Source organism: Canis lupus, chromosome 20 (assembly GCF_003254725.2).
Source record: "Canis lupus dingo isolate Sandy chromosome 20, ASM325472v2, whole genome shotgun sequence".
Classification (NCBI taxonomy): Eukaryota; Metazoa; Chordata; class Mammalia; order Carnivora; family Canidae; genus Canis; species Canis lupus.
Window position 1 is genome coordinate 4,363,542 of NC_064262.1, and position 23,176 is coordinate 4,386,717.

Here is a 23,176-nt window from a genome sequence, read left to right on the forward strand (position 1 = left end):
CCAGCAGGCAAAAACTCATTATCCAGGTTATCACTCGATGTCTCAAGAGCAGCACAGGCTTTCAGCTTGCTTAATATTCTGGTCTTAGATCATTCTTCATATTTGAACCCTGGCATTATGTTTATTTTATTTATTTATGTTTATTTTTATTTTATGTTTATGTTATTTTAGGTATTTAAAGGAATGTTTACTGTAATTTATCCACAGTTTATAAAAAGAGGTGTTCATACTGACTAGACTATCTTATCACCTGCAGGAACAATAGTCACATTGTATGTGTCAGGAATGTGATTTTCAGACTCTTCACACAGACTGTGTTGGAGGAAAAAAAGTATGTTGTCAATAATCTTGACTTTGTGACATATTCATTCTGTGTTGCTTCTAATATTATGTTATAGGAAGAATAATAATTTTAATGTTTTGATTGCATTTTAAAAAATGAAATAACACCATGGGGCACCTGAGTGGCTCAGTCAGTTAAGTGTGTGCCTTTGGCTCAGACCATGATCCCAGGGTCTTAGGATGGAGCCCTGCATCAGGCTCCTTGCTCAGCAGGGAGCCTGCTTCTCCTTCTCCCTCTGCCCCTTCCCCTGCTCCTGCTGTGGTTCTCACTCCCTCTCAAATAAATAAAATAAATAAAACTTAAATTAAATTAAATTTAAAAATCTTTTTAAAAACCCACCAGAATTTGATATTATAATCTTCATGTTACTAAAGGGATATAACAGTGGTTAAAATTATTGACCTCTGGTTTCTGAATCTGACATATACAATTAAAGATTTGAATTCATGTTCTGTTCTGCCTCCTTGTATCTAACTTCATTTAAACTATATATATATAGTCTATAGTTTCTACTAACATATGAAGATTTAGTACATAATGTACTAATGTACAAAGATTTATACATTTTGCAAGGGGATAAATAATTCTTACATGTAAACATTTTGCTGTTATTCGCTGATGTTATAAATTATGTCTAGATAATTAAAACTGCAAGACTTACTTATGGACTATGTAGATTTTCTCTGACCTTGTACATGCTCAATATTTAAAATTCTGTCTTACAAATATATTCTGTGCGCACATACAGACACACACATATGTACGTATTATTTTAATAAGTGATTAAAGTCTTCAAATTGGTTATCTAGGTTTTGTCTTCCTTGTTTTTCACTTTGTCATTTAACAACTTACTTGAGTTAGCTGATCTGTAATAAACTATACATACTTGAAACATACAAATGGATTCTTTCAACATATATACACATCATGAAAATATCACATCACCACCCCCCCCAGACTTTCCTCGCGTCCCTTTGTAAATCTTGCCTTCTGCTTTTCTTGTTCCCCTTGGCCACCTGCAGATAGTCACTGATTTCCTTATCACTTAAAAGTTTGTCACTGGGTTAGGGGTCCAATTCCTATGAATGAGATTTGAATGAAATCCCTGAATTATCTCATATAGGTATACTCTTAAATGATCTACTATGTAGTTGTGAGCCATGTGTACCAAAATAAACAGGCTTAACAGAAAAAGCCTAAGTCTTTATGTTTCAGTTAACCCAGAGAGCACACCCTTTACACTATGATGAATTGGTTTGAAGTCAGTGCCTTGGATCATCCTTTAAAGGCATAAACTGTCACAGAAAAATTACACATTTATTGTCGTTCTTTGATTTTTGTCTTTTGGTGCTGATGAGCAACAAAGGACTGATGGTGGCGTAGCCATTTCCCACAATCATTTGGACACACAGACGCACAGGGTCATTGTTCCACAACATTCTTGAAGAAGAGGAGACAATGAAGTCCAAAAAGTACATGACCACAAAGAAACTCATGAGTAAGAGAATGGTCGCAGTGGCCTTTTTTTCTGGAGATGTCTTTGAAGAAAGATTGGTGCTGTGAAGATGCTGGGTCTGCCTCTTATGTTGGTACAAAAGAATCACCATGTACCCACTTGAGAGGGCCATAAGCCCCATCATGGAGACTTCCTGGAATGCCACCAGTGCAAAATATATGTACCTAAAGAAGTAGCTCACAGGACAAAGTGAGCAGGATTCAGTGACAAATAGAAGACAGGCTGAGGTCACATTGGGGGTGGCAATAGTAGATATTAAGAAATTACTATTAATGGCCGTATTGAAGACCCAGAGGAAGAAAATGCTATACATGTTTTGGTGTGATGATTTATGTTTGAACTTTGCCAAGTAGGAGCTTCGGGGACTCAGGGTGATGGCCTGGGTGACACTTAGGAGGCAGGTGGTACAAAAAGATAGGCCCCTCATCAATCTGTAAAAATAGATAACTGATTTACATTTTATGTCATCCCAAAGTTTCTGGGACCCAAAGATGTCTGCAGTCATGAACCCCATGGTTAGTAGCATGACTATGTGGATTAGGGCCAAGTGAACAATGATCAGGTCAGTTGGCTTAGGCCTGTGCTTAAGAAATAGGGTGTTGAAGTGGAAGATAAGAAGGATGGCATTGGCTGTGATCCCAATTCCAATTTCGGAGAAAGAGGCATTCTTTACATCAATAAAACTGGAAGGTTTGTTATTTTTATTCATCTTTATGATGGTGGAAAATAAACATGTAGTAAATGCCTAAGGAGAAGCTCAAGAAAAACTCTTTATCACAAATATGAACAAAGTTATCAACTTAACCATCACAATTGCCATCCTGAAAATAGGTGGAGTAATCCCAATGTCCTGCTTCTTACCCTTTAGTGCAGAAGACCACTCTACCACCCTCCTGAAAGCCATCTCCAAATTCCCCTCATTTTGCAACTTCCCAGTCTTCTCTGGATTGTGTTTCCATTGTTGGGCTCATACAGTACCGAAGTTTACCTATATAGTAAAAATAGCCAATTTGCCTTTGTACTTACAGAAACCTGATAAAATTCTGGATATATAGTAAGAGCTCTATAATTTTTGCTGAATTACAGTGAAGGAAATTGCCTAAAAGTGGGAATAAGGCCCTCTCAAGCAAAAGGAGTCAATGAGATAGCCATGCATACAGATGTATTAGTTCACTACAGTCTTTATTCTGATTCTGGTTTATTTCTAGACCAAATAAGACTAAAATATTGATGTGTGGTTCTTAAGTCAGGCAGCCGGAATTTAAATATATGAGCTGACATTTGATACAAGCATGAACTTGAGCAACCAGTTTAGCATTAAACTGAGCTCACATGTAAAGGATAACTATAGTACCTATATCCTAAAGATATAAGGATAAACAGATTAAGTCAATATACTGAACATGGATGAGTGCCTGATGCATAGGGATTGCCACAGAAATGTTAGCTATTATTTTTATTATTATTTAGTTCCTCATACCTGTGACTTAAGAGAGTTGATGCAATTATCTAATAATTCCCTAGCTCTGTCCTTTCTGAGAGAGAGAGGAGAAACAATTATTAAAATAGTAGAACATTTTAATGAGCTATGTTCATAGGACGCTGGTGAAATTTTACTCTTTTCTCAGATTCCTCCAAGAAGTTTCACATTTTATGTATTTTTTATTATCAGGCAAGAAGGGGGCAAAAAAAAAAAAGCAATTTTAAGTGAGCAAAATCAAATAACTAATCATTAGCAGGAACAAATTCCCAAATTTCCCAATTTTCTCCCCAAATTTCTTTTCTCTCTATTCTTTGCAAATGGTACCAGGGTAGTAAAGATAACAGCAATTTAAATAGATTCTGGGTTATTTTCTAGAAAGGTTTTAACCAGAAGACTGATGATCACCCCAACCTGAAAGATGTTTCTCCACGGAAGTTCAAGCATCCAAGTCTCCTTCAATTAATCACTGATATCCCATAAGGACCAAATGTAAAATTTACACTAGGGAGCTTGGTGATGGCCCTACACAAGGAATATCTTCCCTATACAATGCAGGTATTTACTTTAATTCAAGCCTTAAAAATATGGGAGTACATAACATTGTAAAATGGGTCCGGACACATATTTTCAGATTTGTCGTCTATAAATCAAGAATGTAAGGCTCAAATATTTTCACAGGTATTTAACAGGTACTTCTATTATGTTTAGTTACCATCAACATAATATAGCATTTAGATGGGCACTTGTTCTAAAGCCTTTGGGGAATTTTTATTTTATTAAACAGAAATTCCTTAATAGCATTAGAAAAATAATATCTTTTTTCTTCTATCCCCTCCATATCTGTCTACTTTTTAAATTCAATTAATTAATATATAGTGTATAATTAGTTTCAAAAGTAGAATTTATGATTCATCAGTTATATGTAACACCCACTGCTCATTACACCATGTGCCCTCCTTAATGTTCATCACCAAGGTACCCCATCCCCCTGCCTATCTCCCCTCCAGCCACTCTCAGTTTGTTTCCTATAGTTAAGAGTCTCTTGTGGTTTGTCTCCCTCTCTGACTTCATCTTATTTTATTTTTATCTTCCTCTATGATCCTCTGTTTTGTTTCTTAAATTCCACATATGAGTGAAATCATATGATAATTGTCTTTCTCTGATTGACTTATTTCACTTAGCATAATACCCTCTAATTCCATCCATGTTGTTACAAATGGTAAGATTTCATCATTTTGATGGCTAATATTCCATTGTGTATATATACCAGTCCCTCTCCAAAATATTGAGCAAGTAAAGTGATATAATTTTTTCTAGTCACACATTCAGCAAGTTAGGGTTTACTCCTGTGATATGCCCAGAAGAAATAACAGAAAAATATTAATTTTCTGTGTTTTCTGGGTCACGATGATATCATCACGTATACAGTCGTAAGTGGTATTCGTTGTCTGTTATGTGCTTAGGAAATATATATATATTCCTATAAATTATTTCCTATAGGCATTGAAATATATACTGATAACATTTTAAAAGAATAACACTAATTAGATATACTATTTAAAGGATAACATTTTGGGTCACCTGAGTGGCTCAGTCAGTTAAGTGTCTGCCTTTCACTCAGGTCATCATCTCAGGGTCCTGGAATCGAGTCCTGCATCAGGCTCCCTGATCAGTGGAGAGTCTGCTTCTCGCTCTCCCTCTGCTCCTCTCCCCCTGCTCGTGTTATCTCTCTCTCTGTGTCTCACATAAATAAACAATATCTTAAAGGACAACATTTTAAAGAATGGTATAAAATAAATTACAATGAAAATTGTAAAATTTTTATGTGTAATTTCTGTGAATACAAACTTTGCTTTAATTTAGTTTGAAAATACAGTTTTATAAGTATGTAACATTGTAAAAGTGGTCAAGTAGCATATTTCAATCCTCTATATTAGGGTGTAGAACTCCCATTACTTTCAATATTACTAAGGGGACTGCAGTCCTACAAATAGAAATTATTAAGGTAAGGCAGGGGTGTATAGTTGCCTTGAACTTGCCCTGGTATTTAGGAAATCACGCTTTAGGTGGTCATTGCTTTAGAACCACTGGATCCTACAGCTAATCCCTTTCTCTGAGCCTGCCTCTCAGGAAGCCAACCTGTAAGAAGGGGCTCTAAAGATAAACTCCTAGTTTTCATTCCTCCTCATGAATCAGCCTGATTCTGTATGTGGGCAGTTGCACCTATTAGAAGTTTCTTATTCTGAAACACAATGATCTCCTAGTAACCTCTAGTCTTAATATCTGCTCATTGAAACCAAACAGAGCAAATCTATTCCTTCTTCTTATAACATCCTAAATTAGCAGAGGATTACTATAATGTGCCTACTAAAGTTTTTTTTTTCCAAGCAAAAGAGTCCAGTTTTCCCTACTGTTCCATAGTAAGACAGGTTTCCAGATTTGTCTCCATCCTTAATGACATCTCCAGTTTACCCATATCTTTTCATTTATTACTTTATACATTTTTAAAAGATATCATTTATTAATGAGAGACGGGGGGGGGGGGCAGAGATATAGGCAGAGGGAGAAGTAGGCTCCGGGGGGAGCCTGACATGGGATATGATCCCAGGATCCCGGGATCATGACCTGAGCCAAAGGCAGATGCTCAACCACTGAGCCACCCAGGCATCCCTCTATTTGATACATTGAAAGAGATCCTTTTCCCATGAGTAAAGGACATGATTTCTTAAAAAAGAAAAAAAAAAAAGGCCACTAGAAATTCTTGTTTTTCTATAGGAGAAATCCCATAGGAAGCCCAAGAAAAGTTAATCTCCTTTTGCCCAGTATCATGACACAATTTGATGCATTCATGAGCATCCACTTATATCTCCTCCATGGAGTAGAGGAGAGACAACAGAAAATATTATCTCACTCATCTAGCTGTCTCTAAACTTGGTGGATTACACAAAATTATATTGATGAAGCACACACTCCACAAATACACATTTTATATTTGTTTGTAAATATTATAAATATGTGTAGATTGTAAACATTATAAAGATGTGTCACTATATTATTTTTATATAAAGTAGTAGGTACAAACATTTCATAAAAACAAACTAAAAGAAACTAAAAGAAATTTAGTGTGTCCTTTCACAGTCATTACCTGAATAAACCACTGTTTTAGGAGATTAGGGTGCCAGAAAAGAATCATTTCCCGTTAGCAGAATGATCTAGGAGACCTTCCTCAAATAAAGCTCTTAGGAATAGTTAATGTTGAGATGGTCCCTGACTTACCTATATACCAGGCACACACAAAAAAATCTCATTTTATAAAGTGGAGAAAAATAGCTGCCCTCAGAGATATTTAAAATGACATAATACCACAGAGAAAATAAAATGGAAGAAAATTCTAAAATAGGCCACATCTGGAGAGGTCACTTTGTGAAAGATGAAGGAGAAGCAAATAACAGATTAGGGAAAACAAAACACAATTGAGTAAGAAATGCCAAATAGAAATCTGAGCATTCAGGGGCACCTATGTACTCAGTCAGGTAAGGATCTGACTCTTGGTTTTGGCCCAGATCATAATCTCAGGGTCATGAGATCGAGTCCTCAATCAGGCTTCACACTCAGTGGGGAGTCTTGTTCAGATTCTCTCTCCCTCTGCCCCTTCTTGTGCTCTCGCTCTCTCTCAAATAAATAAATAAAATCTTTTAAAGAGAGAGAGAGATTTGAACATTTATTTTGAAAAGTTACCACCAAGAGCTCTTAGACCTGATAGTGAAGCTATCAGAAAGATATGGCAGTTAAGACCCTGTGATACCCTGATCAAAAAAAGCAATCACTGTAGACATTCTGCATTTATCCAAATCATGGATAATCAAGAGGGTCATCAACTAGTGAAGAATAGTAAGGTCATTTCACTGGATCCAGTGGTCACAAAGGACGTGGAAGGTATAATGGAGAGAAGAATTCCCTTGCTAGACCCCAATACAAGTTTGGTCTCTTGTTCTTTTGGGTGGAACAGATTACATGGTGAAGGGAAAGAAGGAAGGGCACATGCACTTGCTCATGTGTACCGTGAAAATAATAATGCACATAGAGGTGATGTAGAAGTAGCATGATTAGTGTCAGCACTTAGGAATGTGCCTTAGATATATGAAAGAGCAGACTTTGGTTTATCACTATTATATGTGTCAAATTTTCCACCGTTGTCATTACATTTGTCATCTATGAATTAAATTGAACATACAAAAGACATTTATAAGGCACAATTGATCATACGCTATGCGTTTGGGGCTGTGGGCATATTAAGTAATATTCTCTACCTGAGGCACAATTTTAGTTGGAGAACTATGAGGAGAACTACTGGCATACCTTGTTTTATTGCGCTTCACAGATACTGTGTTTTTACAAATTGATGGTTCAAGGCTTCAGGGGAGGAAGTAACTACAGATGCCAAAATAACGAGAGAACCAGAATCAGAAGTAGAGCATGAAGACGTGACTGAATTGCTGTGATCTCGTGATCAAATTTGAACAGATGAGGAGTGGCTTCATATAGATGAGCAAAGAAAGTGGCTTCTTGAAATGGAAACTACTCCTGGTGAAGGTGCTGTGAAGATTGTTGAAAGGATAACAGAGGACTTAGAATCGACATAAACTTAGTTGATAAAGCAGTGGTGGAGTTTGAGAGGATGGACTCCAATTTTGAAAGACGTTCTACTGGGGGTAAAATGCTATCAAGCAGCATCGCATGCTACAGAAAAATTGTTTGTGAAAATTAAGAGTCAGTTGATATGACAAACTTCACTTTTGTCTTATTTTAAGAAATGGCCACAATCATCAACTTGATCAGTCAGCAGCCATCAACATCGAGGCAAGACCCTCCACCCACACAAAGATCACAACTTGCTCAGACAGTCATTAGCATTTTTTTAGCACTAATGTATTTTTAAAGTAAGGTATGTACATTGGTTTTTTTAGACATAATGCTTTTGAACACTTAATAATCTACAGTATGGTATAAACATACTTCTTATATGCACTGAGTAGCCAAAAATTCATTTGACTCACTCTACTGTGATATTCACTTTATTGTGGTGGTCTGGCACCAAACCAGTGATACCTGTAAGCTATACCTGTAGGGAGGAACAGCTGGCACAGTCAGGAAAGTCAAGTCTTCACCAACTCCGTGTCAGTGCTGTGTACAGAGCATTTGTGACCCGTATGAACTCCGGAAGGATGAGGAAGAAAAATTTAAGGAATATATAAGTACATGGATGGCAGCTATTTTTCAAAAATAATGGATGAGAATTATGTATTGATTTTTACAAATTGAAAAGATCGTAAGGTACATCTCAGGGTGCTCACTTGAACTCCAGTATTTAAAGTATCAATATATTTTCATCTACTTTGAGAACAATCATGAGAAGAGGAATTCTTTTTCTAAATTAAAGAAACATTAAAATCCCAGAGGCACTACATCACAAATATGAAATTGTCAAAAATCAGGAACCCAAATGGTCCTGCGTAAGAATTGGTTTCTTCAATCAACCAACCAATGGTGAAATCAGAGCAGGATGGCTTTTTTGTTGAACTGCTCTCACTTTCATTTATCACCAAAACGTTTGTATTTTAGTCACAAGGAAGGAGATCTGTTCACTTTTACCTGTTCATAATGAATGCATGATAAGATGAAGTTTGGAAAAAATATTTAAAACCCAAGCATAGAGATCAGGGTCATAAATTTTCTTCCTGGTCAAATGTGTTTCAGCATGTACGTCATAAATGGAAGGGGAAGGAAATTTTTGAAATGAATATGAGCTAATTAACAAAGAAAAGATAAATTGATCCAAATAGTCTTTTCTCACCAGTTTCTGGGGGATCAGATCCTTAAACAAGCAGAAGAAATCTCTGTCATCATCACTTTGTTTTCTTTATTTTTTAATTAATTGCAGCCTCACTTTCTCTATTCTGTGATTTGAAATTTCTACCTGCTAAGGCACAGGCTTAAGTGCTAATGCCATTGATTTGAAATCTGTGAAATTAAAACTGGGCAAGCAAGGCTTTCATGAGAAAATACTGGTAGATTTTTTATAGTACTGTGGTTAATGTTGCTATATAAAGCAATTTTTTGAACAAAGAACCTTATTTCCTAATAAGGAATCTGACTTTTCTTAATTACACAATTACAGCAGCACTTATTAAATAATAGTTCTAGTTGACTCGTGGAGAGAAGTAAACTGAGTATACTTAATTAAAAACCAGAGCTGAAACTTACCCTTTCAAAATAAGTTATGAATATGAATTAGTAAGGTTTGGGTTTAAAATGAGTGGATAAAACTAGAGGGTATTGTGCTAAGCAAAATAAGTCCATGAGAGAAACAAATACCACATGATTTCACTCATATGTGAAATTTAAGAAACAAAACTGATGAAATAAGGGAAGGGAAGGAAAAATAAGATAAAAACAGAGAGAGGCAAACCATGAGACTCTTAACTATAGGAAACCAATGAAGGTTGCTGGAGGGGAGGCAGGTGGAGGGACGCGGTAATTGGGTGATGGGCATTAAGGAGGGCACTTGATGGAATGGGCACTGGGTGTTATATGCAACTGATGAATCACTAAATTCTACCCTTGAAACTAATAATACACTATATGTTAACCGTTTAAATTGTAAAAAATATGAGTTGATAATATAACAATACATACCTTCAGAACAAATAAAATAAATAAGTGAAAGCCATTATATTCAGAGAAATGAATGGTTATCTAAAATTAGTGGACTATCATGTGAAAATCAACTGATTTTCATGAGTCAACAAATTAAAATATAAATACATTAAGAAGATTTCCCATTGCATAGCAGAGAAAACAATCCTCTGAGCTGTGGAAGATGGTTAGAGCTGGATGGCTCACCGGAAGCTACCCAAAACTTCACCATTAGACCCAATTTGCCTGCTTCCACCACCTGCCTAGGGCCCTGCCCACTCACTGATTCTTAGTCTGGGTAACAAAGAGGCACTTACGTGGATGGACGTGTAGGGCGATCCGTGCTCGCCAGAAGAACCCACACAGTTTAAAGGCAAGGATGTCATTAGCTCATCTCTCTGCAGGCCTGTAATTTTAGTGTCTGTCGAAAGGTAACAGGGACAGGCTGGGAGGGCAGAACCATGGAGTTCCCAGTGGGAACATTTTACTTGTCTCTTAACTTTAATTGATTCTCTCCTGGAAAATAACAATCTGGGAAGAGCTGAGCTCAAAACTTTCCGAGTTCCCTTGCCACAATCTGCATAAAGGGATCAGAAGGGTGAAAATCATGGCAGAAGTTACTAAGTTCTCTTATTTCAATCCTAGAATCGGAGGAGTACAATCCCATTTCAGACTTTGTAAAGCCACTCCACTGGAGTGAGAGGTTCCTGGCACCTCATGTGAGTGCAGTGTGGCTCTGAGTGTCTTGTCTCAAGATGTGGGCTCCCATTCTTCCCTGGGTTGATTCTCAGATGAAACTCATGGTTTCTAGATATTATCGCCCATGTGTCCCATGATTTCCATTTCATCAGTTTCAAATTTCAAGCTCTCAACTCAAATAAGGTATAAAAATATCCCTTGTGACCATAGATGAAGGCAGCAAAACCCCTTTGGAGCTGATTTCTTTTCATTTTTCCAGGAACACCTGCAGTGGCCACACAATAGGCTATAAACATGCGTCCTCTGCATACTGGTGACTCCAGGCTCTTTCTGTGATGGAACAAACATCTGCAAAGAGCTGACAACCTTCTGTGTTCCTTGACTGAGGTACTGAGATACAAGTTTCTTTTCTTTCTTTTCTCCTCCTCTCTCCCTTTCTTTTCTTTTTTCTTTTCAACTAGGCTCCATGTCCAGTGTGGGGCTTGAACTCATGATCCTGAGACTGAGAGTCACATGCTCTACCAACTAATCCAGCCAGGTGCCCCTAAGAAATCCAGTTTCTGATCCCTCTGAGGTAACCAATGAGAAACACATCATGATGGGTCAGTGTGGTGCTGACCAGAGGGTTTTCTGGCAGGAGAGGTATCACATGCTTTAATAAGAACATTCTGTAGAAGCAAAGTTCTTACACAGTAGGATCTTGAGTGATTCCCAACTTTCTTTTTTAATTAAATTCATTAAAAGGGGAACCAGAAAGAAGACAATAATTTCTGCACATTCAAAGAAATTAATTTTTTTCTAAAGATTTTATGTATTTATTCATGAGAAATGGAGAGAGGGGCAGAGACATAGGCAGAGAGAGAAGCAGGCTCCTGATGCGGGACTCGATCCCAGGCCCCACCTGAGCCAAAGCAGATAGATGCTCAATCACTGAGCCACCTAGGGGCCCCACATTCAAAGAAGTTTAAAGAGAGAAAAATAAGATGCTCTGCGGGGGGGATTATAACATACCTACCCAGACTACATACCACTGATATTTAATAAATCAAGGTTTTATTTTAAAAGTGCATAAACTTTAACGTGTTTTTCAGTGGTGAGGGCTAACCCAGGTCATGATATGTGGGATCCACCACCCAGGTCTGCACTTTCTGCCCCTGGTTTTGACCAGGAAACTTTATCTGTGGCTGCCAATCAGACATTCTGAGCAAGAGTGGGAAACTGTGTGTGAGTGGTAATCACACATGTCAATGACAAAATTCTCTCCTCCTGTCGTGTCAGTTGGGCACCATCTAGCAAACACATCAGCCAGCTAAGTTTGGCTTTTTTGTGGACACGTTTTCAATTTTCTTGGATAAATACATGTGTGGAATCACTGAGTTAAAAGAGTGTTGTTCTGACTCAATAAGAAACTGTGAAAACTTTTCAAATGTCATTGTACCATTTTGGGTTCTTCTCAGCAATATGTGAGATTTCTAGTTGATGAATATCCTTGTCACATTTTTGTTTTTTGGTTCTTGATTTTAAATATTCCAGTGAATGTGTAGTGGAATATCACTGGAGTACTTACTACAATCTCTAAAGAGCAAGTGAACAATTGTTCATGTGTTTACTGTGTATTGTCTGCATATCCTGCTTTGTGAAATTAACATTGACAAAAGACTTAAAAATCTTTTGCCAATGTTAATGATTTGTTTGTCTTTTTGTTTTTGAGTTGTTTTTTTTTTTAATAATCTCAATACAAGTATTTGGTTGATAAATACTGTTTGCCTATTTTCTCTCAGTGTATGGCTTTCCTTGTTAATATTGGAAATTTTGGGGCATCCTGGGTGGCTCAGTGGTTTAGTGCCTGCCTTCGGCCCAGGGTCTGATCCTGTGGTCCCGTGATCAAGTCCCACATCGGGCTCCCTGCATGAAGCCTGCTTCTCCCTCTGCCTGTGTCTCTGCCTCTCTCTCTCTCTCTCTCATGAATAAATAAATATTTTTTAAAAAGATATTTGAAATTTTGACTTATGATTAATAAAATTAGTCAACACAAAGCCTAATTATCATTTTTCCTGTTATGATAATTGCTTTCTGTGTCCTCATAAATCTTTGCCTATACAACATCATGAATATGGTGTCTGATGTCTTCTCCAAAAGTCTTTTTAGTTTTAGTGATGAAGACTATAGACTGTCTTGAATTAATTTTCATCTATTCTGTAAGGTAATAGCCAATGTTCATTTTTCTCATATGTATATCCACTTGGAGAAAGTGGAACCCTCTTACACTGTTGGTGAGAATGCAAACTGGTGCAGCCACTTAGGAAAACAGTGTGGAGGTCCCTCAAAAAGTTAAAAATAGAGCTACCCTACAACCCAGCAACTGCACTACTAGGTAGTTATCCAAAGGATACAAGCATAGTGATTCTAAGGTGTACATGCACCCCAATGTTTGTAGCAGCCATGTCCACGATACCCAAAATACGGAAAGAGCCCAGATGTCCATCAACAGTTGAATGGATAAGAAGATGTGGTATATATGTACAATGGAATATTACTCAACCATCAAAAGGAGTGAAATCTTGCCATTTGCAATGACATGGATGGAACTAGAGGATATTATGCTAAGCTAAATAAGTCAGTCAGAGAAAGACAAATACCATATGGTTCCATTCATATGTGGAATTTAAGAAACAAAAAAGGTGAACATAGGTGAAGGGAAGGAAAAATAAGACAAACACAGAGAGGGATACAAACCATAAGAGATGCTGAATTCCAGGATACAAACTGACGGTTGCTGGAGGGGAGGTAGGTGGGGGTAGGGATAACTGGGTGATGAGCATTAAGGAGGGCACTTGATGTAATGAGCACTGGATGTTATATGCAACTGATGAATCATTAAATTCTACCTCTGAAAAAGGAAAGAGAAGAAAAGAAAAGAAAAGAAAAGAAAGAAAGAAAGAAAGAAAGAAAGAAAGAAAGAAAGAAAGAAAGAAAGAAAGAAAAGAAAGGAAGGAAGGAAGGAAGGAAGGAAGGAAGGAAGGAAGGAAGGAAGGAAGAAAGAAAGAAAGAAAGAAAGAAAGAAAGAAAGAAAGAAAGAAAGAAAGAAAGAAAGAAAAAGATTTTTTGAAAAAACTTCCTTTTCCCATAGGATTAGCTTTCTCTATCATTGAGAGAAGAGTTTTGAATCTTTGATAATAGCTGTGAATTTGTCTATTTCTTCTTTCTGTCCTTACCATTTTTTGCCTCGGTATTTTGAAGATTTGTTAATACCTGCATAAGCATTTAGGATTTCTATTATCATTATGAAATGCCCTGCTTTACTCCTGAGAATAGCTGTTGTACAGAAATCTAATTTGTTTCATATCAGTATAATCCCTGTAGCCTTCTTTTGAGTGTTATTTTCATCCTTCTACTTTAAACTTACCTTTCTGTTCAAAAGGGATTTCTCACAGACAGTGTAGAATTAGCTTTGGTTTTGTAAACCTAATTTTTCAGCGTCTGCCTTTTAATTGGAGTGTTTCAACACTACATGTAGTGAGATCATTAATATAGGCTTCAATCTGTCATCTTGGTATTTGTCTTATGTATGTCACATGTTTTTCATATTCGGATTTTCTTTGGTTCGCCCTCTCTTTTGCCTTTTTGGGGGGCTTTGATTATATATCTAATGACTCAATTTTATCTTCATAATTGGCTTTTGGTAGTCCTTTTTGGTTTTATACACTATTGATTGATCCAGGATTAGTAAAATACATCTTTAACTCAGCACAGTTCACCTTCAACCAATATGATGCCATATTTTTCTACGGAGGCATAATTGACATACAACACTGTATTCGTTTCAGGTATACACAACATAATGATTTGATACTTGTACATATTGCAAAATTATCACCACAATAAGTTTACCTAACATTTGTTACCATACATAGTTACAGAATTTCTTTCTGTAATTTAGCAATTTTCAAGTATGTAATACAGGATTATTAACTATAGTTTCCATCTGTACATTACATCCCCATGGCCTACTGGTTTTATAACTGGAGGTTTGTACTTTTTGACTCTCTTCCCCCATTTCTCCCACCCCCACACCCTACCTGTGGCAACCATCAATATATTTTCTGTATCTATGAGCTTGGCTTTTGTTTTGGTTTTGTTGTGTTGTTTCTTAGATTCCATAAGTGAGATCATAGGATATTTGTCTTTCTAACTTATTTTCACTTACCATAATATCCTCAAGGTCCATCCATGCTGTCACAAATGGCAAGGTTTCATTCTTTTTATGGCTGAATAATATTCCATTGTGTATATATACACACCACAATTTCTTTTTTTTTTAAGATTTTATTTATTTATTAGAGACACAGAGAGAGAGAGAGAGAGAAACAGGTTCCCCACAAGGAGCCCAACTTGGGACTCGATCCAGGATTCCAGGATCATGCCCTGAGCTGAAGGCAGATGCTCAACCACTGAGCCACCCAGGCATCTCTATTTCTTGTCTTTTAGATGGTAGCCATTCTGACTGGTGGAGGTAATATTTCATTGTGGTTTTGATTTGAATTTTCCTTATATTAGTGGTTTTGAGCATCTTTTCATGCATCTGTTGGCCATCTGTATGTCTACTTTAGGAAAAATGTCCATTCAAGTCCTTTGCCCATTTTTAATTGGATTATTTGTTTGTTGCTGTTGAGTTGTATGAGTTTTTTTATTTATTTTAGATATTAACTCCTTATCATATATATCATCTTCAAATACCTTTTCTCATTCAGTTTTCCTTGCTTAAATTTATTCCCAGGCACTTTTTCCTTTTCTTAAGTTTTTATTTAAATTCCCTTTAGTTAACATACAGTGTTATATTAGTTTCAGGTGTACAATATAGTGATTCAGCACTTTCATATAACACCTGGTGCTCATCACAACCAGTACACTCCTTAATCCCCATCACCTATTTAACACATTGTTCCACCCACCTCCCCCTGGTAACTATCAGTGTGTTTTCTATAGTTAAGAGGCAGTTTCTTAGTTTGCCTCTTTTTTCTCCTTTGCTCATTTGTTTTGTTTCTTAAATTCCACATGTGAGTGAAATCATATGGTATTTGTCTTTCCCTGATGGACTTATTTTGCTTAACATAATACTCTCTAGCTCCATCCACATCATTGCAAATAGCAAGGTTTCATTCTTTTTAAGGGCTGAGTAATATTACATTGCATATATTGTGTATATATAGATATATATATATATATACACACCACATATTCCTTATCCATTCATCGTTTGCTGGATATTTGGGCTGTTTCCATAACTTGGCTATTGTAGATAATGCTGCTGTGAACATCAGAGTGCACATATCCCTTTGAATTGGTATTTTTGTATTCTTTGGGTAAATACCTAGTAGTGTAATTGCTGGATCATAAGGTAGTTCATTTAACTTTTGAGGAGCCTCCATACTGTTTTCCAGAGTGGCCTACCAGTTTGCATTCCCAATGGAATGATGGAATGGGTTATAAAGGGTTCCCCTTTATAAGAAACAGCAGATGTTGGAATTTATTCTTTTTTAAAAAAGATTTATTTATCTATTTATGATAGACAGAGAGAGAGAGAGGCAGAGACACAGGAGGAGGGAGATGCAGGCTCCATGCCAGGAGCCCGAGGTGGGACTCGATCCCGGGACTCCAGGATCATGCCCTAGGCCAAAGGCAGGCGCTAAACCACTGAGCAGGGATCCCCAGCATTTATTCTTTTTGATGTAACTGTAAACAGAATTGTTTTTCTTGATTTCTCCAATATTTCATTATTAGTGTATAGTGCAAATGGTGAGAATTTTGCTTCTTCCTTTCCAATTTTCATGCCTTTATTTCTTTTTCTTGCTTAATTGGTTGTCCAGGACTTCTGGTAATATGTTGAATAAAAGTGATTAGTGTTGGCATGCTTTTCTTGTTCCTTGATCATAAGAGAAAACTTTCAGTTTTTCACTGTTGAATATGATGTTAGCTTTGGGCTTGTCATTTATGGCCTTTATTATGTTGAGATATATTCCTTCTATACTCACTTCACTGAGAGTTTTTATCATAAATAGATACTGAATTTTGTCAAATGCCTTTTCTGCATCTACTGAGATGATCATCTGATTTTTATCTTTCACTTTGTTAATGTAGTGTATCACATTGATTGATTTGCAGATATTGTACCATCCTTGCCTCCCTGGAATAAATCTCACTTGATCATTGTGTATAATCCTTTTAATATATTGTTGAATTTTGTTTACCAATATTTTGTTGAGGATTTTTGCATCTATTTTTATCAGGAATATTGGCCTGTAATTTTTGTTTGTTCTTATTTTTCTAATTTCTTTAGGTGTAAGTTAAATTGTTTGAGATTTATTTTGTTTCTTGGAATAAGCCTGGATTGCTATGAATTTCCCTCTTAGAATTGCTTTTACTATATCCCATAGATTTTGGTATGTTGTATTTCTGTTTTCATTTGTCTCTGTTTTTTTATTTCTGATTTGATTTTTTTTATGACCTAGTAGTTGTTTAGTAACATGCTGTGTAATCTTCACATATTTATAGTTTTTCCGGTTTTCTTCTTGTAATTGATTTCTAGTTTCATACCATTGTGATCAGAAAAGATGCTTGATAGGATTTCAATCTTCCTGAATTTATTGAGACTTGTTTTCTAGCCTAGCATGATCTATCCTGGAGAATGTTCCATGTGCACTTTAGAAGTATCCTGCTGTTTTTAGATGGAATGTTCTGTATATATATATGTTAAGTTCATCTGATCTAATGTGTATTTTAAGGCCAATGTTTCCCTACTGATTTTCTGTCTGGATGATCTATCCATTGATGTAAGTGGAACACTAAGGTCCCCTACTATTGTGTTGCTGTCCATTTCTCTCTTTAGGTCTGATAATATTTTGGCCTGTTAATATTAGGTCTGCTTTATATATTTTGGTGCTCCTATGTTGGTTTCATGTATATTTATAAATCTTCTATTTTTTTTGATGGATTGACCCCTTTATCACTATGTAGTGCTCTTCTTTGTTTTTCATTTATTTTTTTTAATTTTTTATTGTAGTTCAATTTGCCACCATATGGCATAACCCCCAGTGCTCATCCTGTCAAGTGCCCCCCTCAGTGCCCATCATCCAGTCACCCCAACCCCCATCCACCTCCCCTTCCACCACCCCTTGTTCGTTTCCCAGAGTCAGGAGTCTCTCATGCTCTGTCTCCCTCACTGATATTTCCTACTAATTTCTCTCCTTTCCCCTTTATTCCCTTTCACTATTTTTTATATCCCCCTGTGAGTGAAACCATATAATGTTTGTCCTTCTCCATTGACTTACTTCACTCAGCATAATACCCTCCAGTTCCATCCACATTGACGCAAATGGTAGGTATTTGTCATTTCTAATGGCTGAAGACTATGCCATTGTATACATAGACCACATCTTCTTTATCCATTCATCTTTCGATGGACACCAGGGCTTCTTCCACAGTTTGGCTACTGTGGACATTGCTGCTATAAACATTGGGGTGCAGGTGTCCCAATGTCTTTGTTTTAAAGCCTATTTTGCCTCATATGAGTATAGCTACTCCAACTTTTTTTTTTTTTCATTTCTGTTTGCATGGAATATTGCCTTCCATTCCTTTACTTTCAGTCTTGTGTCCTTACTTCTGAAGTGAGTCTCGTACAGGCAGTATATGTATATGTCTTGTTTTCTGATCCATTTTGCCATCCTTTGTCCTTTGATTGCAGAATTTAATCCATGTATATGTAAAGTAATTACTGAGAGGTATTTATTGCCACTTCGTTGTTTTCTGGCTAAAAGTTTTTGCAGTTCCTCTCCATTCTGCTTTTGTTCCTCCTCTCTTGTGTTTTGATCACTTTCTTTAATGTTATGTTTAGATTACATTCTCATTTTCTTTTGTGTATTTGCTATAAGTTTTTGTTTTGTGGTTACTGTGAGGTTCACATATATCATCCTATATATATTACTGTCTATTTTAAGTTGATAGCAGCTTAAATTTGAACACATTTCAACACATTTCTTATAAGGCTGGTTTAGTAGTGATCAGCTTTTTTTTTTTTTTTTTTTAGCTTTTGCTTGTCTGGAAAACCTTTATCTCTCTTTATATTCTGGATGACAACCTTGCCAGGTAGAATATTCTTGGTTGGAAGTTTTTTTCCTTTCAGCACTTTGAATATTTTATGCCACTGTCTACTTGCCTGCAAAGTTTCTGTTGAGAATTAGCTGATTGCCTTATAGGGTTTCCCTTGTATGTAACAAGTTGATGTTTTCTTCCTGCTTTTAAAATTCTCTCTTTTGAATGATATTAAGGAGGGCATGTGATGTAATGAGCACTGAATATTATATAAGACATGAATCACTGACCTCTACCTCTGAAACCAATAATGCATTATATATTAATTAATTGAATTTAAATTAATTCATAAAAATACAAAAAAATTCTCTTTAACTTCTGACATTTTAATTATAATTGAATTGAATTAAATTAAATTAATGTCTTGGTGTGGTTTTTTGGAGCTCTCTGGCCTCCTTGGATTTGGATGTTGTTTCCTTTAGGTTAGGGAAGTTTTCTACCATTATTTCCTCAAGTTTTCTGCCTTTTCCTATCTCTCTTTCCTTTCTGGGATTTTACAATGTGAATATTATTCTGCTTGATAATGTTCCAGAGTTCCCTCAAGTTATCTTCAATTTTAAAATGTTTTTGTTTGTCTGTTTGCTGCTCTTTTGTGCTGAGTTCCATTGTTTTGCTTTCCAGCTCACTAATACATTCTTCTGCTTAATCCAGTTTGCTGTTGAACCCTCTGATGTATTTTTCATTTCAGTTATTTTATCTTCTGTTTGGCACTTTCTTATATTTTCTATCTCTTTGATGAACTTTTCACTGTGTTCATCAATTCTTCTCCCAAATCAGTTGAGCATCTTTAATGACCATTACTTTAAATTCATTATCAGGTAGACCACCTATCTTCATACCATTAAGGTCATTTTCTGAGGTTTTATTCTTTCATTTGGAACATATTTCTCTGTTTCCTCATTTTGCTTGACTCTCATTATTTATTTATATGTATCAGATACAATAGCTACTTCCCTAAGTTTTAGTGAGTGGCCTTGTGTAGATAATGAAACTTCTCATTCGACCTTGCCCTAGCTCTTGGTTGTCTCTCAAACTTCTGTGACTGTCTAAACCTGATTTATGTGCTAAGACCTATCAGTGTTCCAAGGAGGAAGAATCTCATTTAGTACCTAGTTTCAGGCTGATTAGGAGCCAGACTCTCAGGCATTAGCTTTTAAAATATGCAAATATATATAGTCCTGTGAGGCCAAATATATACAGACCTGTGTTATCTCCTTGTTGAGTATTTTTTTTCTCCTTGTTGAGTATTAAGAGTTCTTGTATGTTTTGCTTACAAGTCCACTATTATATGTGCTATTTGAAAATTGTGTGGCTTATTTTTTCATTCACTTAACAATATCATTCAGAGAGCAGACCTTTTTAATTTTGGTAAAGTCTAACGTAACTTTTTCCTTTCATGGAATATGCTTTTGGTGTTGACTCTGAAATCTCATCACCAAATGCAAAGTCATCAGATTTTCCTGTGTTGTATTCCAAAAGTTCTATATTTTTTACTTATATACTTAGGTCTGTGGTCCATTTTGAATTAACTTTTATGAAGGTGTAATGTTTATGTCTAAATTAATTTTCAGTTCTGAATGTCTAATTGTTCCTGTATCAAATTTTGAAAACATTATTATTTCTCCACTGGATTGCCTTTGCTGTCGAAAATCAGTTGGCTGTATTTTTGTTGGTCTTGTTCTGGGCTCCCAGTTCTCTCCCATGAATCTATTTGTCAATTCTTTCACTATGTCATCATGATTACTTAGCTTTACAGTAATTCTTGAAATTGGATAGTGTCAGCCTTAATTCTTCTACAGTATTTTTATATTTATTCTGGATCTTTTAAAAATTTCCAGATAAGCTTTGGAGTAAATTTGTCAATATCCACTAAGTATTTAGCTGAGATTTTGATTGGATTATTTTGAATGGAAAGATCGAGTTGGGAAGAATTAGCATCTTAATAATATTGAGCCTTCCTATTTGTCAACTTGGACTATCTCTTCATTTATTGACATCTCTGATTTTTTTATCAGCATGTTGTAGAATTTCTCAAGCAGATCCTGTACATATATTTGCTAGATATATACTTAAGTATTTCTTTTGTGCCAATGTAAGTGACAAAGTGGCTTTAATTTCAAATTTCATTGCTCATTGGTGATATATAGGAAAGCAATTGACTTTTGTCTATTAACCCTGTATTCTGCAACCATACTTTACTGATACAGGAGTCTTTTGTTGATTCAGTGGCATTTTCTTACCTAACCAATCCTGTCATCTGCAAAGACAATTTAGTTTCTTCCTTTACAATCTGTATACCTTTTATTGCCTTTTCATGTCTTTGTTATTTCATGTTATTGCATTAGTTAGGATTTCTAGCATGATATTGAATAAAAGTTGTGAAAAGGGACATCTTATATTATTGCTGATTGTAGGGGAAAGACATCTAGTTTCTCACCATCAAGTATGATGTTAGCTGTATGTGTTTACAGTTTAACATAATGAAGAAATATCCTTCCATTGCTAGTTTGTTGAGTTTTTATCAGGAATGGTTTTGTAGTTTATCAAATGCTTTTTCTACATCAATTGACAGAATTATTTAATATTTTCCTCTAGCCTGTTGATATGATGGATTATGTATATTGATTTTCAGAGTGAACCAATTTTGCCTGCCTGGAATGAGTCCCACTTGGTCATGGTATATAAATCTTTTTACACATTGTTGGATTTGATTTGCTGATATTTTGTTGAAGATTTTTGCATCTATATTCATGTAGATTCCATCTATATTATGTAGTTTCCCTTCTTGTAATGTCTTCATCTGGTTTTGGTATTAGGGTAATTCTCCCTCATAGAATGAGTTAGCAAGTCTTCCCTCTGCTTTTATTTTCTGAAGAAATTGTGAAGAATTGGTAATTATACTGGTATAATTTCTTCCTTAAATGTTTGGTAGAATTCACCAGTGAAATCATCCAGGCCTGTTGCTTTCTTCTTTGTGGAACATTTTAGTTATCGCTTCAATTTATTTACTAGATGTTGGTAGTTTGTATCTTGGAAGGAATTAGCCCATTTCATTTCAGTTATCAAATTTATGAGTTTAAAGTTGTTCATAATATTCTTTTTATTACCCCTTTACATGTCAGTAGTGATGACCTCTCTTTCATTTATGGTAAGAGATTTAAAAATGTTATTGATCATTTTCAGACAACCAGAGTTTGGTTTCATTGATTTTTCTCTATTGATTTTCTATTTTCAATTTCACTGATTTATGCTCTAATTTTTATTATTCCTTACTTCTGCTTGCTTTAGACTTAATGGATTCGTTATTTTCTAATTCCTTAAGGTAGAACCATAGATTATTGACTTTATATCTTTCTTATTTTCCAGTATATGCCTTCAATGCTATAAATTCCCCTTAGGCACTGATTTCATTGTATACCACAAATTTTGACAAGTTGTATTTTTATTTTTATTTAGTCCAAAATAGTTTTAACTTTTTGAGATTTCTATTTTTATCCATGTGTTATTTAGAAGTGTGTTGTTTAGGGTGTCTGGTGGCACTGTCAGTTAAGTGTGTCTCTTAATTTTGGCTCAGGTCATGTTCTCAGGGTCATAGGATCAAGCTATGGTGGGTTCTGTGCTCAGCAGGAAGTCTGCTTGAGATTCTGTCTCCCTCTGCCTTTCCTCTTCATGTTTCTCGCTCTCTCACTAAAATAAATAAATAAATGTTAGTGGGGGGAAAGTGTGTTGTTTAATCTCCAAGTGTTTGGGGATTTCCCCCCTATCTTTCTGCTATTGGTTTCTAGTTTAATTACATTGGAGCTCTGAAGCATATATTGTCTGACATCTCTTGTTAAAAATTGGTTAAGATGTGTTTAATGTCCCAGGATGTGCTCTATCTTGGTGAATGTTCCATGTGAGCTGGAAAAATATATATACTTTGCCCTTGTTAAATAAAGTAGTCTGTAGATATCTATATCATATCTGGTTAGTTTATGCTGATGCTGGTTAGTTTAGCTGTGCCCTTCCTTATTTTTTGCCTGCTGGATTTCCATTGGTGATTGAAAGGCACTGAAATCTCCAACTGTAATAATGGATTCATCTGTTTCTCCTTGCAGTTCTACCAGTTTTGGATCACATGCATTGATGCTCTGTTGTTAGCCACATATACATTAAAGGATAGTTATGTCATTTTTGGTGTACTTTATAAATATCAACCAGTCAAAGTGATTAATGTGGTATTAAAAACTTTGGGGATCCCTCAGTGGCTCAGTGGTTTAGTGCTTGCCTTCAGCCCAGGGCATGATCCTGG

The 23,176-nt window shown here is 35.8% G+C and overlaps 1 protein-coding gene across 1 annotated transcript; it reads right to left on the reverse strand.

Annotated features, from left to right (window-relative positions):
* Window positions 1-1,641: 1,641 nt before the first annotated feature.
* LOC112662959 (vomeronasal type-1 receptor 90) lies at window positions 1,642-2,568 on the reverse strand. The gene has a single exon (XM_025451612.1). The coding sequence runs from the start codon at window positions 2,566-2,568 to the stop codon at window positions 1,642-1,644; it is 927 nt and encodes a 308-aa protein (XP_025307397.1).
* Window positions 2,569-23,176: the final 20,608 nt, after the last annotated feature.